Below are 20,324 nucleotides of genomic sequence, written 5' to 3'. Positions count from 1 at the left end.
GAGATGAACTTGGTGTTTTTGTAATCCATTTCGTGTTTTCTATTCAGACACTAATCATCAGCTGCTCAAAATCTGCCATATCTCAAGACCAAGAAAGGTTCTTCTTGACTGTGAGAAGTGTAACTGAATTTATTAGTTGACCTCAAGCTAGGGTAAACAGTCATCATAAACAAGTTAAAAATAGTTTCAGCTATCTATTTTAAGTGAATATAATTAATTGTGAGAATAAGCTCCACACATGCAAGATAACTTAATATATCTACACTAAAGCACAAATTACAAATATGGTGAGTTAGCACCAAAACATGTTCAGAGCAAGCATCAGAACAGTAGAACAGAGAAGTACATGCATAAAGATGAAACACACTGACACCTATCAGTGTCATCTATGTACACTGATCAATAGCACTTGCTACTACACCAGCTCCTCTTTCTAGAATTTGGTACCCCAGCTATATTGGGGTACTGGTGGCAAACAGTTCTTCTGGCCTGTTGTGGTTTGTAGTGGCCAACCTCAAAGTCCCATTGTCCTGTGCATCGAGATGAGCAGGTTTCAGCTGCTCTATGGAGACATTTCATGCTTTCCATACCAATCTATCATGAAGTCATTTGGCAATATGCACGGCACTTGAAACAGTACTGTATATGGCTGGCAGAGAGGGAGACATACAGTGTCATCTCACATCCAGATGTTTGTTGATTTCATCAGATCCTTGTTTATGAAAAATGCTTTGTTGTCATGATGTTGTGGAGGATGCATATTGATCCATGACATTATCTTTTTTAATCACCTACCAAAATTGAATGTGTGTTCCTCAGATGGTAGGATTATAGGTTTGTCAGTAGTAGATTAGCAAGTAAGTTTACTTGTTTGTCAACACTAACTATGCTCATGAACAACCTAGTTCAACCTTCACCTCTGACTGAAGATCTAACAATACCAAGGACAAAGCTTCCATCCATCTAGATCCATGTGCCATTAATACAGCCTTCAGAGATCGGTGAAATCTTTCAACCAACCTGTTGCTTGCTGGGTGGTAACAAGTTGTTCAAATGTCACTGAAGATGTATAACTGTAACACCTCTTGAAATAGACAAGCCTCAAATTGTCTTCCGTGTTCAGACATGATCACTTGCAGTGCACCATAGCAAGCAAACCAGCCTGCCAGTAGTGTCATAGGCGTGGCCTCTGCCAAAATATTGGAAATAAGGAAGGCTTCTGGCCAGTTGGTAAACCAATACACCACTGTCAACAGGTAGCTATAATTTTTGGAATACAGCAGAGGGTCCTGCAAATCAATATGTAGGTGCATAAAACAAGCTGTTGGTTCAGTGAATGTTTCCTTAGGCTTTTGCGCATCTGCCAGCCTTAATCTTCTCGACAATGTAAACAACATTGAGCCCAGCAGTGGGAACCCTTTTTTATTCTGGGCCATATGATGTATTTCACTATCAGTTTAGTTGAAGCCCTGACTAAATTACAAAAGGCACAGAAAACCTCTTTCCTGTGTCGAAGTGGAATGTAAGGAAATACTCTATCTGTGATGTATCACACCATCAGATAAATCCCAGCTCTTTCACCTCTGCCTTACCAAACACCAAGCCATGAGATCGATTTGCCAACAACTGAGTGAACTCAGAGTATTCCTTTTGATCAACTGCTATTTTCTCTCAGCAGACTGCCTTGACACTGGCACAGCTACATGATAATCAATCAGCCACAAAATTATTCATGCTGTTTATGCGTCCAACATCTGTGGACCACTGTACTATGAAGTTGGTCATGCTAGGTCTGGTATCTTGGAAAAGAATGCTGCAAACGGTGCATGATCTGTATAAATTGTAAAGTGTTTGCTTTCCAGGTATTCTTTGAAGAGTTTAACTGCTGCATGAATGGATAGTAATTCACCATCTGTAGTGCTCGACTTGTGCAGTTCTTCTGTCAAGAGGCAGAAAAAAACAACAAGGGTTGCCAACCCCACTGATCCTTTGTTGTAATGTCATACCAGCTGCTCTCTGGCTGTCATTGGCCATGACTGCTCGTATGTACTTGTGGATAGGATGGTGTAATAGCACAGCCTATGGTACCTTCTAGTCTATGAGGTGAACATTCCCTTCAAAAGTGCAGTCAAAGGTGTCTGTTTTGCATCTGACTGTAGTAGATGGTATCAGCAGAAATTAATTGTTCCCAAGGATCTTTGTAATTCCTTGAAAGTCCCTTGAACTGGGGAGTCATGGTTGAGTTGCACTCTTGCTTGGTTTGGAGACAGACCTTTTGCAGTTTTAATGAACCTGAGGAACTGTATGCTCTTTTTCCTAAAAATGAACTTGTCTTCATTGATTACCACTCCAAAGTCCTTAAGCCTCTGGGAAAGGAATCATCGGTGCTCCATATGTTGTTCCATACTGTTGGGGAAGACAAGAATGTCATCCAGGTAAGAAAACAGGAATGGAAGCTCTCTAAGAACCTTTTGAATAAACCTTTCCCATTTTTAAAATGGAAGGGCATAAAGTTGAAATGGAACAAACAAAATGGAGTAGCAATCTTCTTCCTGTCACCCTTTGTGACCGGAATCTGTGCATATGCCTTGCAGCACTCAGTAACACTGAAAACTCTTGCACCTGCTGTGATGTCATTGCAATCTCCCACCTGAGGTAATGGATATTTATTGGGAATATTATGGGAATTTAGGACACTATAACCCTCACACAGGCACCAGTTTTTGTCCTTTTTCTTGACTGTGTGAGTAGGTGGAGCCTACTGACTATCTGACGGAGACTTCAGTAATCTGTCTGCCAATGTCATCCTTAGCTGTGGTGAACTTTTCTGGAATAAGTCTGGATAAGCAGGCTGTTACTGGAGGGCCAACTGAAGTCTGAATGTATGTTCAGTGTTGTGCTTGCAAGCCATTCCCAGTTTCCTGATTTCTGTAATCTCTGTAAATTCTTCCAATAATGCATCACATCCACTGGAAATTTACACTAGTTGAGCCACTTATAACAGATGGTTAGAAGTCAAGTCTGGAGCCGGTCAGAAGAATGGTAAAAAAAAACCAGCTCCCAAAATCTCGAGGAATGCCCATGTGAATGTGTGTGGTAGCCCATTGTTGAGCATCAAAACTTTTCTTCCCATGACCTCAGTTCTGTTAGAGCTATCAGAACCTTGGAACTGTCATCTGTGAAACTTCCAGCCAATAAAACACTGTTGTTTCTATAAAAAACGTTATTCCAGACATGTTGTCCCTCACAAATAACCCAAGAGGCTGCTTCTCAGTTGCACACATAAGGCCAATCTGTTTAGTCAGTTGCCTCTTCCCTGCCAGCTGCAGTTCGTCAAAACTTAGCCTTCAAATCCCTCCATTATGCATCATCTTCTCATTGGCTTCTGAGCTGCATAGTAGTCAATGCCTTCTGTTGGCCTGAAACCAGGCCCAGGTAGCCTGTTACACAGTGGCAGATACATATGGGGGGACACGAGCCCTGCGCATCCTCCCTTACGGGTCCTCCCGCATTGCTACATGTGTCGACCCCACCAGCAACCCACATGCTATTCATTCATTTCATTTGTTGGTCAACTTTACTTAATTGAGTTATTGAGTAGCTGTACTTTCCTAAGTAGCATGCACAAATCAAAAAAACTTTTGTATCATCCCCGTTCCCAGAACTCCTGAAGATAGATGTTGACTGTGGATGTCGTATCACAGACACAGTCTCTTTGACTGTTCAGAGACGTCTCTAAACCCACCCAAAGATGTAAACAACAATGCATGAGCAGCGCATATTAGATGGAGGGGGTCCAATGGCCGATCTGTTCCAGTCATTCCACCAGGAAGTAGGTACATGGCTCATGTTTCTGTAGCTCAACCATGCCTAGATGGTCAATACCACAGTTCGATTGCATCCACATTGTTACTTTGTGCGAGGAAGGGGAGTGTCCTGGTGTGAACCAAAGCGATGTTGTTCAGACATGCTGGAGATACAGAGAGACAGGAACTGTTGATGACGTACCTTGTTCGGGCTGCCCAGGGGCTACTACTGCAGTGGATGACCGTTACGTACAGATTATGGCTGGGACAGAAACACCACCATGTTGAGTAATTCTATTCGTGCAGCCATGGGACATCGTGCTATGACTCAAACTGTGCACAATAGGCTGCATGGTGTGCAACTTCACTCCTGATGTCCATGGCGAGGTCCATCTTTTCAACCATGACAGACCATGCAGTGCAGTACAAATGGGCCTAACAACGTGCCGAATGGACCACTCAGGATTCGTATCATGTTCTCTTCACCAATGAGTGTCGCATATGCCTTCAACCTCACAATCATCGTAGACGTGTTTGGTGGCAATCCAGTCAGGCTGACTGCCTTGGACACACTGTCCAGCGAGTGCAGCAAGGTGGAGGTTCCCTGCTGTTCTGGGGTGTGAGGCTGGTGTACGCTGCTGGTGGTCATGGAAGGCACCGTAATGGCTGTGTGATACATGAATGACATCCTCCGACCGACAGTGCAACCATATCAGCAGTATATTGGCGAGGCATTTGTCTTCATGGGTGTCAATTCACACCTCCCATCATGCAAATCTCGTGAATGACTTTCTTCAGAATAACAGCATCACTCAACGAGAGTGGTCAGCATGTTCTCCAGACATTAAACCTACTGAATATGCCAGGGATACTTCTAATAATTTCAGAAGTCACATGCCAGGGATAGATTGAAAAGAGCTATTTATGGATGATGTGACCCATAAACCAATCTGAGGGATCTATGCTGAATCACCATTGAGGAGTGGGACAATCTGGACCAACAGTGCCTTGATGAAGCTGTCTGGTCTCCTTCCCCAAAACCAACCAACCAACTTTGATGAACTTGTGGATAGTATGCCATGATGAATACAGGCATGCATCAATGCAGGAGGATGTGTTACTGGGTATTAGAGATACCAATATGTACAGCAATCTGGACAACCAGCTCTGAAGATCTCACTGTATGATGGTACAACATGCAATGTGTGGTCTTCATGAGCAATAGAAAGAGCGGAAATGATGTTTATGTTGATCTCTATTCCAGTTTTCTGTACAGTTTCTGGAGCTCTCGGAACCAAGGTGGTGCAAAACTTTTCTTCATGTGTATATTTTATATGTTTCTGTCTTGCACATAGATAGCTAACACATACCTAGAGAAAAGTCGCGGCCATTCTAGTGATCTCAATACATTATTCTGTCTGGCATTTGTTCTATAAAAGTCACAAATATTCTACAGATCTCTTGTACAGAGAACCTTTGATACATAGCCTTATAAATATGGACTATTCGCCAAACAGGAAGCTAGTTTACATTCAGAAGCAGAAATATTAAGACTGAAGAATGAATAAGTAAAAATTCCTAGTTGTAGCATGTGCAAGTGTGAAGATTACTCAAGACTGAGAGTGATCAGTTGATTTTGAAGTATTAAGAATAGTAATTCATAGTAATTTCTCAATAAAAATATAACAAGACTTGTAACAACAGTTTTACTAATAGTGTAACAATAGTTTCTCATACCAAACTCATAATATAAATTAGGTATGGGAAACTGTTGATGCTTATATCTCCAGTAATAGTTATTTTCAAGAAGATTCCTCAAAATGCATTGTGTATATAGGCTCTCTATTGAAAGCATGAGAAAGGAACAGAATACCAAATGGCATCATCATTGGGAACTCACCCTTATATTATACATTGTAAGGTACATATTGGCTTGTTGCTTTCACAGTAGGTATTTGTTCGCACTCCTTAAAAGTCTGGAAGCAAACATTCTGGCAGTGAATGTTCTTGAAACAACTGAGCCACATATATAAGGGATGCAGAGTTGCTGTCAGGTAGTCAGTTTGCAATTTACAATCATCGCGATAATGTGGAAGTGATAAAAAGTGAGCTGCAGTTATTGGCTATTACCACTGACTTCAGTCAGTGTTGTGCTTTGTGATATTAGAAATAAACGGAGTGTGACCATATGTGTTTTAGTGCTAAGTGTACTAGTGGTTCATTTTTCAGTGTGAATAAAGTGTCTATTCGAGAATTAAACTTTGCATGTGACTTATTTTTCATCACAGTAAAAGTAAAAATAGCTCAAGATATCTTTAGTGTCCTTTACTTGAGGTTTTTCTGTATCTGCCACTGGTTACACATCAGAGGTTTGTAATCATGTGACATACCCGGATATGTCCTACATTAAAAAGTAGTAGTAGGGGCGGTTTTTTTTTTTTTTTTTTTTTTTTTTTTTAAAAAAAAAACTGCTACCTACACCATTCTGGGGTCATCAAACTAGTTTGGGAAATTGTGTGGTCTGACACATTGGTGTGCATTTCTGCTAAAGTGCTGATGGTGCCAACACAATGAACTTTAACTGATGGTTTTTGTTTATCTGTGTTAAGTTTTGTTTTTGGAGTGGCTATTTGCTTACGTTTCAGAGCCACCCTCGTGGCTTGTAATTCCCTCACAGACTCAATCAGGTGTTCTACTTTTCTTAGGGGCTTGGCTGGCACTTTACTGAGCTGGGGCTGCATTTCCTACCTTGACTGGTAATGCTCAGTTTGGGGCCTTTAGCCATGCTGGTGTGTTTGACAGTGTTATAAACTTTATGCTCTGAATATTCAGCCATCATCTCGACTTTGTTGCCCAAGACTGCCAGGGGTAAATTGTTGTATGCTGCTAAGACAGTGCTGATTGTTGGTGGTAGCTCCCTGAGGGGAAGTGTCAGGCAACAAATCGTTGTCAATTAGTGACTCTAGTTTTGCCAACATTTGTTGGGTGACATATGAGCAATTGGGATCTCCTGTAACAGTTTATGCGACATCACCTGTAACAGTTTGTGCAATCTGCTCTCTGGGCCTAAAGAATACACTTTGATTAAAACCACTATTAGAATATCATAGCTCTGTGAACTTAAGTCCTCTGCTTACATAATTTGTGCCTCATTTAAATGTACCATTACACAATGAAACATATCAGTTGAAACTAGGATTCCATGTTGCAAAAACATGTTCTGTGCCTGCCTGAATAGGTACAGTTATTTAGTCCAGAAGGTGGGAAGTTTAACACTTTTGAAGTTCCTTCCTTGAACTGTAGAGACTATAGGTTCCTATGCAGAGTTTCCCTTTGCTATGGTATCCTGTGTAGCTGCATTTTGATGTTGCTACTGTACCTCTGACTTGATTGTAGTGATGTTGGTATTGTTAATCACTATTCTAGTTATTCATTGCATCACTACTTTAGCTAACTACCTTAAGTGAATAGAACAAGAAAGAACAAACTCCACACTTTCAAGATAACTTAATATATTTACACTAAAGTACAAATTATAAACACGGTCAGTTACTGCCAAAACATATCAAGAGTGATCACCGGAACAATAGGACACTGAAATGTATCACTGCTGTCTATGTCCACTGATTGATATCACTTGTTGCATCAAAGTTATTGTTCCACAGAGGCTGTTTTTCTGTACTATATTTTATCTTCTGCTATTGGCAAATGTGGGTTGTTTTGACCCTCTTGTATGACAGTGTATTATGTCAAGTCATATGTACATGATAGCTTGAAAATGACTTTGTGGTTCAAACCGCCCAATAGCAGAAAATAAAATATAGAACATACAGTCTCTGTGGAATAATGGATTCCCTTAATATGAAATAGTTGGAAAGAAAAAAATGTGGTTAATATGAGATACAGTTTGTGAACTGTTAATGTAACCACATACAGTAACAAAGTGAAATCATTGGTCATCAGTTTCAAGTGAATACATCCCAACAATGTGCAACAATTAGACACTGATGTTTATAGAAATTAGTCTTAAGCTAGAGGCACACTACAAGCACTGCAAAGAGTCATCAACTCAGATCACAGAAACCATTACATGCAGACAACAATTATTCTTCTAGTTATATGGGTTTCAGGTAGAGGATTTAAATCATATGCTGACTTGATACAGCAAACTTTTAGACTATCTTCATAGCCACTCAGTGACTGGTTTAATGGAGCCTGCCATGAATTCCTCTCCTGTGCCAATCTCTCCATCTCAGAATAGCACTTGCACCATAAATCCTCAATTATTTGTGGATTCCAGCCTGTGCCTTCCTCTACAATTTTTATCCTTTACTATTCTCTCTAGTACCATGGAAGTTATCCCCTGATGTCATAACATATGTCCTATCATCCTATCCCTTCTTGTTGTCAGTGTGTTTGGTATGTTCCTTTCTCTATTGATTCTGCAGAGAACCTTTCCATTCTTTGTCTTACCAGTCCACCAAATTTTCTATGTTGTTTAGTAGTACCACATTTCAAATGCTTCAATTCTCTTCTGTTATGGTTTTCCCACAGTATATGATCCATTACTACACAATGCTGTGTGGCAAATGGTCATTCGCAGAAATTTATTGCTCAGACTAAGGACTAAGTTCAGTACCATTATACTCCTTTTGGCCAGCTTAAGCATTGCAATTTACAAATAAAATGTGAAGCAAAAGCTTTAGCTCATGAGAACAAAACAGAGAAAAAAGGTTTTCCTTCACCCTGAACTCTAGCTTCAGCATTAGAAAACTATATGAATAGAGAGAAGCTCTGACTACATTCTGGAAACAGTAATTTCTAAAATGTGAATGCTGGTCACTAGTAGACTCATGTTTGCACCATGTGTACAACGTGAGCAATGCTACAGACCCCATATATCATTTCAGAATTTTCATAACATAGCAATGCTCCCTGCTAAATCACCTTTTGTAATTTGATGTGAGTCCCGGTGATCTCTTCTTCTGTACTGACAATAATTTTTGTCGACCATTTTCTTTTATCTCCCACTGCTGTTGCACCTAAATTGCCCATGTGCCTCTGCACTGAATTTCCGGTAATAGAATAACTAATCATTCATTTTGCTATATCTAATGAAGGTTTGTGCTGGCAAAGAAAATACAGCCCTATAATTGCCACAGATGCATCTGCTGTCATAAAATTCCAGACAAAAGTGTGCTGCAATCTAGAATCTACTGTGAGGTGATGTGTTCTGCAATAACTTGGAAGAGAGAAAAATTGTAGTTGGGATAAATCTAGATTTGTCAAAAGCCTTTGACACTGTTGACCACGGCATACTTTTGAAAAAGCTTGAAGCTATAGGTATCAGAGGACCAGTAAAAAAGTGGTTTGAGTCTTATCTAGAAAAGAGGATGCAGGTGGTTGAAATTAATCAAAAAATTAAACTAAGATCAGATCCAAGGGAGGCCACAGTAGGAGTACCGCAAGGAAGTGTATTAGGCCCCTTGCTGTTCCTCATTTACATTAATGACATTCAGGTGTCAGAGAGAAAAGCTAGAATCATGTTATTTGCTGATGATACTAGTTTAATAGTTAGTGATATGAAGCAGTCATTGCACAGTACTGTGGACCATGTCCTACAAGATATACAAAAATGGTTTAGTGCTAACAAGCTAACACTAAATACAAAAAAAAAAAAAAAAAAAAAAAAAAAAAAAAAAAAAAAAAAAAAAAACTAATTATGTGCAATATGGAAACATAAGTGAACAGGACGACTTAAATTCCACCATGGAGGGCAAACAACTTGAAAACGTACAGTGTGCAAAATTTCTGGGTATGCACATTGATGAGAAGATTAATTGGAAGGACCATGTGGTGAGCTTAGCACTAAAATTAAATTCAGCATGTTTTGTGCTTAGAATAATTTCAAGAGTTTGTAGTAATGACTGTACCAGATTAGTATATTTTGGCTGTTTTCAGTCCATTGCATCCTATGGGATAGTATTCTGGGGAAAAACAAATTGTCATCTAAATGAGATTTTCAAATTACAAAAACGTGCTACTCGGATAATGACCCACAGCCCACCTCAAACACATTGTAGCCCCCTTTTTAAAGCATTTAAAATTTTAACAATTCCATCATTATACATTCTGAAATGTCTGTTGGTGATCAAAAGAAATCAGGACAAAATGAAAACCAATACAGACTTCCATAATTACGATACACCGCAATGTAAAGATCTCCACATAGAAGCTGTAACAAGGACCCGAAGCCAGAAACATGTATGTAATCAAGGCATCAAACTTTTTAATGCACTACCAAAACATATCAAAGAGCTGGAATATGAGGGTAAATTTAAAACTGTTATAAAGAACCACATGCTTGACAAATGTTATTACGGCACAAGTGAATATCTCTGCGCAACTGTATAACAATATATGTTTAACTTAATGTGACAAATGAAATTACATCAGTGCATAAGAAATTATGTTATAAAACACTTATTAGTTGTATATTGTAGTAAACATAAGATAGATTAATATGAATTCAGCGCAGATACAAATTTTGTAAAGATATTATATAGTTGTTAAAATGTACCCTGACAAATCCTATATCACAAATGTGATCATTGGGATCATAATAAATAAATAAATAAATAAATAAAAGGTACTAGAGATGTGAAAATATCACAAGATTCTCATAACAGTATAGTGACAAATAATGTTAGTATGTCACAAGATTCACATAAAAACACAGTGAAAAATAATGTTAATATATTCCATCAGAATATCAGGGGATTAAAAAACAAAGTAGATGAGCTTCTTATTTGTTTAGACGATTTTGAGACTGGGACTGGAATAAATGTACTATCACAGTCACATATAGTCACAGGTATGGAAATGGTAATGTAAGTAGATATAACCTTTCAGCACATGTAAGTAGAGACAGTATGGAGAGAGAAGGAATTCCCATATATGTTAAAAATCAGTCATGGTGTGAAAAATTTGGAAACTAAAAAATTTTGCATAGAGCAACATACAGAAGCATGTGCATGTGAGCTTAAACTAAATAATGGCACTTTTATAATCGTAGCTGTGTATAGGTCTCCATTGGGAAATTTTCAACTATTTTTGAAAAACTTGGATTCTATGTTGTGATACTTGTCACACAAAGAAAAGGAATACTAAAACGTAGACTTTCACGGCCGGAAATATCATGTCCATTATAATTATCCGGGCTGTTATGCCGTGGTCAGTTAACGAATTCTGTGTTGATTCCCAACGTTTCGTCTCCGACTGCGGGAGACATCTTCAAGGGGGTCCATAGCGTAATGGAAGGTCCAACACACCCACTGGCTCGCTACTGACTGAAGACCCTTGAAGATGTCTCCCGCAGTCGGAGACGAAACGTTGGGAATTGACACAGAATTCGTCAACCGACCACGGCATAACAGCCCGGATAATTATAATGGACAAAGAAAAGGAAATTATTATTTGTGGGGATTTGAATGTAGATTTTCTGAAAGAGTCTGATAGAAAGCTTGACCTTGAAATATTACTTGGTTCATTCAGTTTGGCATCAGTTACTGATTTTGATATGGTACAGGAAAGCAGCACACTGATAGATAACATTTTCATAGACCAAGATAAATTTAATCAAATAAAAACTTTTCCTGTTAAGAATGGTCTGTCTGATCATGATGCACAGCTAGTCACGGTATATGATATAGGACCACACAGTAATGCAAAACAGTGCTCCAAAATAGTGCATTCCATTAACGATTTAAAAATTCAAAATGTTAGGGAAAGCTTGCAACCAACTGGGATGAGGTGTACAGGGAACATATTGGTAAATTAAAATTTAACCTATTTCATGATACTTCTGTGAGTATATTTGAAAACTGTTTCCCTAAGAAAACAGTGAAATGTAATTGTAAGAAACCATGTAAAAGGCCGTGGCTTACTAAAGGGATAAAAATATCTTGTAAACAGAAAAGGGAAATGTATCTTATAGCTAGGAGTAGTAATGATCCTGAAAAAATAGTGAAACATTATAAAAACTACTGCACTGTATTAAGAAAAGTTATTAAAAAGTCCAGAAGTATGTGCATTATGTCTGAGATTAGCACATCTGATAATAAAATTAAAAGAATTTGGAATATTGTGAAAAGGGAAACAGGGCAACTGAGAGCACAGGAAGACTGTATTTCTATTAAACACAATGTAAAGTTTGCCAACAAGAAGCCAGAAGTAGAAAACACTTTTAATAATCATTTTTTAAGTGTTGTAGAGAAAATAGGATCCAGCTATTCATTATAAAATGCAAGGCAGTATATGGAAGAGGCAGTACCTATGCAGTTTGATAAAATTGAAATTAAACCCACCTCTCCTACCGAAATTAGGAAAATAATAAATTAACTCAAAAGTAAAAGCACACATGGGATTGATGGCATTACCAACAATGTACTAAAAGCTTGTTTCCAACAAATAAGTAGGATTCTCAGCTACAAATGTATTAGCTCACTGAAACAGGGTATTTTTCCAGATAGACTGAAGTATGCTATTGTTAAACCATTGCATAAAAAAGGGGATGGATCTGATGCTAACAACTACTGCCCAATCTCACTTTTCCCAAATTCTTGAAAAAGCACGGTATTCAGGAGTAGCATCACATATTTATAAAAATGAAGTACTAACCAAATGTCAGTTTGGTTTTCAGAAAGGCTTTTCAGCAGAAAATGCTATATATGCGTTCACTGATCAAATATTAAATGCACTGAATAACCAAACATCATCCATTGGGATATTCTATGATCTCTCAAAGGCTTTTGATTGTATGAATCATGAAATTCTTCTAGATAAGCTTAAGTATTGTGGTGTGAGTGGGACAGTGCACAAATGGTTTAATTCACACTTACCTGAAAGAATGCATAAGGTTGAAATTAACAGCACAGATAGCCTGCAAAACCCAGCAGAATCCTCTAAGTGGGGAGGTATCAAGAATGGTGTCCCACGGGGTTCAGTCTTGGGTCCCTTATTGTTCTTAATATATATTAATGACTTGCCACTCTATATTCATGAAGATGCAAAGCTAGTTCTTTTTTCTGATGATACAAGTATAGTAATCACACCCAAGAAGCAAGAATCAGCTGAGGAAATTACAAATAATGTCTTTCAGAAAATTATTAAGTGGTTCTCTGCAAAATTTTGAGAAAACACAGTTTATACAATTCTATACAGTAAATGGCATTACACCAGTGATAAATATAGACTATGAACAGAAATCTATTGCTAAGGCAGAATACTCAAAATTTCTGGGTGTATGCACTGATGAGAAACTGAATTCGAAGAAACACATCAATGATCTGCTGAAATGGTTAGGTTCAGCTGCTTATGCTATTAGAGTTATTGCAAATTTTGGTGATAAATGTATCAGTAAATTAGCCTACTATGCCTATTTTTATTCACTGTTTTCATATGGCATGAACCACCAACAATAAGGTTAAGAGAGCAAGATAGCCCACTTCCCACAAAGAAGTTCCACACCTCACTCCATTTACATTGAAAAGTCTTGCCTGTTCAAAAATCGATCCAACTTGACTTCATTATTTCCAGAATTCAGTGTTATTGCCACAGCAATTGCCATAACTGTAAGTCTCTGGAAAGAGTAAACTGAAACAATACCATTCTGGAACAACACAAGAAGAATATGGAAATGAATGTAGTCCAAAATACAAAGTTATTGCAGCTCACCATAAATAATTGTTTACTGTGGAAAGACCACTTTGTTCCATAACAAGCAAACTAAGGTCAGCTGTATTTGCTCTCTGCATTTGAGGACACTTTTCCACACAAATGACTTTTCAATTTCTTCCCCTGTCCCCCTACACTTCTTCCTTCATACACTTTCACTCATTACTAATTTTGCTACTATTTGTGGTACATACTGTAAACAAACCTTGCACTTGGGTGCCCCTGGTGTCCTCCGTTTGGTGCCGCAAGCTGCAACTTTTGTCACTTGGTCTTAAACTGGTCCCATATGGAATAAAAATATGGGGTCAATTGAGTGATGGAATAAAAATCTTCAAACTGCAAAAAGTAATCAACAGAATAATGACTACTGCAAGAACAACAGACAGCCATGGGCCACTATTCAAAAAACTTAAAATTTTCAAAATCAAATTGTAGTTGAAGAAAACAGTGGGAAGAACCTTAATATGTAATTGAATTTGTCAAATTTTTTTTCGGTCTTGGCTTTTCAGGCTATTGCAGTAGGACAACTGGGTCTTGGTTTCAACATCATACCCATAAACCCATGTTTCATCACCTGTTATGCCCAGTTTTAGAAGTTCTGGATCGTTGCTGACTTCATTCAGCAGTTTCTGAGTGATGTCTATGAGACATCATTTTTGGATGAAATTCAATAGCTTCAGAACAAACTTTGTTGCTAGACATTTCATGACCAAAACATGCACAGAAATTGCTTGGAATGAGTCAAAGGATATGCCAATGTCATCAGCAATCTCTCTGATGGTGATCTGGTAGTTTTATGGAACCTTTTTCTGTGCTTCTTCCCCATTGTCATCAGTAAGCGATGTGCTAGGGTGTCCAGGGCAGTCGTCATCTTCAATGTCTTCTTGACCCTCTTTGAAAAGTTTATACCACTCATTGATTCTTGCCTTGCTCATAGTAGTTTTGCTAAAAGTCACCGTTAACATTTGAATGAATTGCTGCATTTTATTTCATTTTTCAACAAAATTTAATTGAAATTCTTTGATCCATATTTTTTGAAAGTAAATTCACTGAACAGTCAAACTATGTATAACCTTTTTGACTGCAACAATAAACTAAATATTCAAAAGAGTTGAAAATGCAAACATACACCAGGAACATGTGCACCAACAAGATAAAGAAACTGAAAATCAGATGTATAAACCCTGCAAAATTAAAAAAAAAATTCTCTTACTTTTTGATCGTAGATCACACATAATCATACTACCAGAACCTGTATAAAGTACGTGTTCCACAACACAGTCAGACTTGAAAGAAGTAGTATCTATATGTCATTAAAACTATACAATTGTTTGCCATTTTTATTTCACATTTCAGTTTGAAAGATAAAGAAACTGAAAATCAGATGTATAAACCCTGCAAAATTAAAAAAAAAATTCTCTTACTTTTTGATCGTAGATCACACATAATCATACTACCAGAACCTGTATAAAGTACGTGTTCCACAACACAGTCAGACTTGAAAGAAGTAGTATCTATATGTCATTAAAACTATACAATTGTTTGCCATTTTTATTTCACATTTCAGTTTGAAAGAGAAATTTAAACAAACATAAAACTGTTGCTTATAGAAAATCCTTGCTATCCTGTCAATGAAAACATTTTAAATACAAGAAATTGGAAGCAGGCATACAGCATAATAGAATTAAAATTTGTGTAGGCAGACAGATAGTAAATTCAAGATGTGTTCTAATGCATGGAGTAATAGAAATAAAATGTGTGTGTATAGACTGTACATACCTATGATAATTGAACAGTGGGCATGACTATTATTTTGTAAAACTGAAAATCCAATTATTCTCTTGGCTCTGATCCATATATGTACATCCAAAGCTGCTAAAATATCTGGAACCATAACTTTATAGATAGCAAAAGTAAACATATTAAAATAAAACAAAGAGCAGTTAATTAGTTCCTGGTGTTATGGTAACACACATCAACATAGATTTGATCACATACTACTTAGATCAACATCTTGAGATATACATGCAACTTCGAACAAAACTAGAAGCTATAAGAAACTTCCTAATTTTCATGTTGTGGAGTTAAACATAGCTGCAATAACACAATAGAGATGAAATATCTATAATCTATTATGAAAAATACTCAAAAGCATTCAGATGTAAGTGGGGGCTTTTAGAAACTTACTGGCATTAACATGTAGTCAAATATATTTCTCATCACATCTACAAACTGGATGCTGAGCTAGGTAGAGCTGTTTCACATGTCTGAAATGGCCCAATAGGATTAAATAAATTTTTTTCTGGATTTGAACATTGTGTATTACATTATTCTAACTAGTCAAGGTGTCCATCATACCACATACTCCATTAAACAGGAAAACAGTTTATTCTTTAGAATGGTTAACCTGATGGTAAGTGTCACAGCAGAATTCACACCACCACAAAGCAGAATTTTCATTAGGAAAAGAGCCATTGAGATAAGACTAAGCCATTTTCTGCATTATCTTATCTCAGGGGGGTACTAATTACTAATCCAGCAATATTACAGAATTAAGTGGATGTGAAAGCAGGTGTGTGGGCAAGGGGGGGGGGGCTATGGGGGCTTCATCCCTCCCCCCCCCCCCCCCACCACCACACATGGAGTATCATATTACACTGGATAAAATGACTTCAGAAATCAGCGAATATCTTACTCCAACAGAATCAATGTTTTTTTTTTTTTTTTTTTTTTTTTTAAATTATGTAGCAATATAGATTGCAATGTATTCCAAAAACATTTTAACAAAAGAATAAGAGTGGCAAATAGCTTACTACCTAAACCAATAAATATCATTTATCTTAAAATAAGCATCTTATTATTTATTATTACACGATTTTACCTGGAACTCCAAAACAGTTACCAAAAACTACTTTAAGCAACACCAAATTTTACCAGTTTGTCAGTGGAGGACCACAACTCTACTTCTTTAAGCCGTATACCATTCCCCAAAACCCCCTTCCTCCATTAGCCCCCCCGCCCCCCTCTCCCTTGACCTACTTCTAGAACTGCCCCTGTGTAAAAGAGAGAGAGAGAGAGAGAGAGAGAGAGAGAGAGAGAGAGAGAGAGAGAGAGAAAAATAGATTATCCTATATCTTTGTAATGACTTGAGTCATTCGTGGGGACTGTACTCTCACTACCACCTGTGCAAACAGTTTTGTTTTATCAGTTGTCTTTATGATATAGGGAAGCTGCTTCTTGTTTTGAATGGTGACGAGTCAGCTCCTGTTTTGAAACTTCTTGTTTTGGCAGACTCATGCCCAAACCTAACTTGTGGATTTATAGAAACTATTGGGGAATTAATGTTAGCCATGTAAAAAAAAGAAAGAAAGTTGCTGTTTAGCTTCCATATTTATCCAAATTATTTTGTAATTTAGTGCAATTTTCAGCACAGATATGAATAATTCTTCCTGGTACTTGCAGAAAGATGTAGTGTATCTAAAAGAAACAGAAACAGTATATGAATATGCCAAAAAATTAAAAACTACTAGATCAGTTAAAATTTAAAAAAATCTATTATGTAGACTTTGGAAATTATTTCATGAGTATTTTTAAGACAGACTCAAACATTTTCAAAGGTGTTACTGCACTGGCACTGCTGGATGAGCATACTGTCACTAATATTATTGTAGCCGCGGGTGATGGAAAAGTGGAATTAGTGAAAGAGCACAACCGAGCAATTCTTCATAAACACACTCCTCTTCGCCAGCCCTCAGAGCCTCAGCTTGTTGTAGTAAGTATTTGGTAGTAAGATTTGTAGACTCTTTAAAAAGTGATTTAATGTCATTATTTCAATTTTCTCTTAATGAATGATAATACAACAGATAATTGTCTTAATATTTTTTTTATTTTTGTAGTTCATGGTAATTTGCATAATAGCATGTTTTCATGTAACATCTTGTTTATATTCTGTATCATCAGTAGTTGTTTATATGATGGAATGATCATTTTACATAAAAAATAATAGGTCCTTCTTTCTGGAACATGGAAAAACACTAACACACTTCATCCAGAATTTTCTGATTGTGAACTGTTACATACTTGTATCTGATTTCATTCAGAATTTATGGACAAGTAAATTTGTGTAAGATCTTAAGGTATTCTACAAGAAATGCTTTGACAATATATTTATTGAGTTAGTGAAAACACTAATGCAGTCAACAGCACAGTAGCAAAAGGCAGAGATACTCAGAATTAACAAATTAGCAATGACTTACATATCATATTATTTTACACACTCATCTACCATTCAGCACCTTAACTATATTGTGAGTGCCTGTCTCGACTCTTTCCATTGCTTGTAAATGGTATTTTATTTCCTTTGGCCAAATTAAACATATCATGATTTTTTAATCTCTCAGAAAGATCCAGTTCATTGAACATTCCACTGCAAAGAGAGTATTAAATTCAAGATTTTATAAAACTTTGTTTTAAGTTGTTGATACACTGAAATGATGATTAGATCCTCTTTCAGGCAAAAAGTTGATATTTTAAAAAGTTGATAGTTTAAAAAGTGAATGTATTCTTCAACTCTGGTCATAGGGGGACACAGAAGGAATGTTAAACTGTTGTGCAGTCAACATTCTGTGCTATCTCCCAGTGCGATCAAATGTCATGAGGGATTCAGTGCAATATGAGAACATAAAATAATCACTGTAAGCAACCTGGGCATTTGGGTGCACATTGCCTGCTAAAAGAAGGGATATGAACTGCAAGAACACAAGTGTTTGGAGTTGTGAGGCAACAAATGAACAAAGATTTACTAACTATCATTGGGGAAATAGTGTGTTTAGTAGAAAAGAGGCTGTTGAGCTTATATTCAACTTTGGAAGAACATTTATTTATTAACACAACATAAATGGCAGATCTAATTGTAACAGAGTGAGGTTGAGTCACCCTACTTGGTCTTGTACCACTCCTGACATAAATAATTTTTTTTTTCTTTTATTTGATCGTGATATGTGGAAAAATCATATGAGAAAGTTGCACAGAATAGTTAATTTCTCGTTCAGACCTTATTTTGTCAGATTTGATTATTCACAGTTATAGTCAGTTTATCTGGAAATAATTTTCACTAACAAATATTCATAATTTGAGAACTGTCAAGCACATGTTGAGGTGAAATTTGCAATGAATGAGTAGTTGTTTGTTTCTATATTGATATAGCTCATTTAGCAGCCCTCATTATCGTCTTCTCCATAAGCATTTTATTTCTTCCAGGACCTTTCTGTTCCAAAAATTCATTGTAATCCAAGTTCTTGTACTTCAAAATATTCATATCTTAAATAATGGTTATTTCTAAAACTCAGTAAAATAATTTTTGATTCAGATTTTTCTGGATCCAGTGATGCCCACTTCTTTGACAAGAACTTGTTAGTTTGCTAATTATTCAATTTGGAAAATTTAATTCTTTAACACATTTGGTGGGCTCTGTGAATCCCCACAGATGTAGAAATTATTTACATGAAGTAGTACCTATAATTTTGCCCTTTTAACAGTAACACAGATACAGTTAAACAGACTTGCTCTTTGGCTTATTGTAATTTTGTGTTATCTGATTCTGCTCTGATTTGTGTTAGTAATTAATATGTGATACTAAATTTTTAATTTAATGATATGAATATAATAGAGGGAAACATTCCACGTGGGAAAAATATATCTAAAAACAAAGATGGTGTGACTTACCAAACAAAAGCGCTGGCATATTGATAGACACACAAACAGACACAAACATACACACAAAATTCAAGCTTTCACAACCAACGGTTGCTTCATCAGGAAAGAGGGAAGGAGAGGGAAAGACGAAAGGATGTGGGTTTTAAGGGAGAGGGTAAGGAGTCATTCCAATCCCGGGAGTGGAAAGACTTACCTTAGGGGGAAAAAAAGACAGGTGTACACTCGCACATCAATGGTCTCAGTTTGTCAGCATGTGTGACATTACTGACATGTCTGATCATCGAAATATTTTGTCTGTTGGGCACTATGGACTGGCAGTGCACCCAAGTACTGTTCAATCAACTGATACAACAGGATAAACTTTAGAATCACAGCATCAATCATAATTATTAGCTCCATCCTGGATTTTCCATTGTTTGATTAATTATTAGTGCCATTTTCATCATACAGCAGATGTGACCAAACTACACTATATGAAATAACAACAGTTTAATACTTTCATTTGTCAGATGAAGTATTCAGTTACCCAAGGTTTCTTTGCATTTTATCTTTCTTGTAACTGTATTTGTCTGCTCAACTTCTGTGGTTGACCTTTCTGGAGATGGCCATTCCTCTTTAACTGAACTATCTGTTACAGTACTCATTGTGACTGCATCTGTAGCGTTTCAGAACTGCAAATACATCCCACCATTCCTCAGTACTTCAGTATCTCACTTCTTTCCACGTTCATTCTGCCAGACAGGTCTATTAAACTTCAGTCTATTGTTCATCATTATTAAATTGTGACGGGTTCATATCTGCTCCTGGATATGTCTTGCAGTCCAATATCTGATTTTTGAATCTCTGACCATGATACAATCCAGCTGTAATCTTACAATGGCTCCAGGCCTTTTACAAGTATTTTCACCTCCTCTTGTGATTTTTGAACAGTGTATTTGCTATTACTATGTGAACTTTATTGCAGCTCACTGTTAGTCTTTCTCCTCCCTCATTCCTACTACCACACTCATATTCTCCCCTAACTCTACCTTCTATTTTTTCCCCTAATACAGCATTCTATTGACTTAC

At 37.0% G+C, this 20,324-nt stretch overlaps 1 protein-coding gene across 1 annotated transcript in view; it reads left to right on the top strand.

The window, feature by feature from the left end:
* Positions 1-20,324, top strand: part of LOC124803016 (cilia- and flagella-associated protein 52-like) — a 108,887-nt gene that overhangs the window by 29,784 nt on the left and 58,779 nt on the right. The window contains exon 6 of the mRNA XM_047264122.1: positions 17,159-17,313. Coding sequence (XP_047120078.1) covers positions 17,159-17,313 — 155 coding nt within the window. The remainder of the gene's footprint in view (positions 1-17,158; positions 17,314-20,324) is intronic.

The sequence above is a fragment of the Schistocerca piceifrons genome, chromosome 6 (genome assembly GCF_021461385.2).
Source record: "Schistocerca piceifrons isolate TAMUIC-IGC-003096 chromosome 6, iqSchPice1.1, whole genome shotgun sequence".
Taxonomy (NCBI): Eukaryota; Metazoa; Arthropoda; class Insecta; order Orthoptera; family Acrididae; genus Schistocerca; species Schistocerca piceifrons.
Note: the sequence above shows the minus strand (reverse complement) of the source record. Positions and strands in the feature narration are given on the sequence as shown.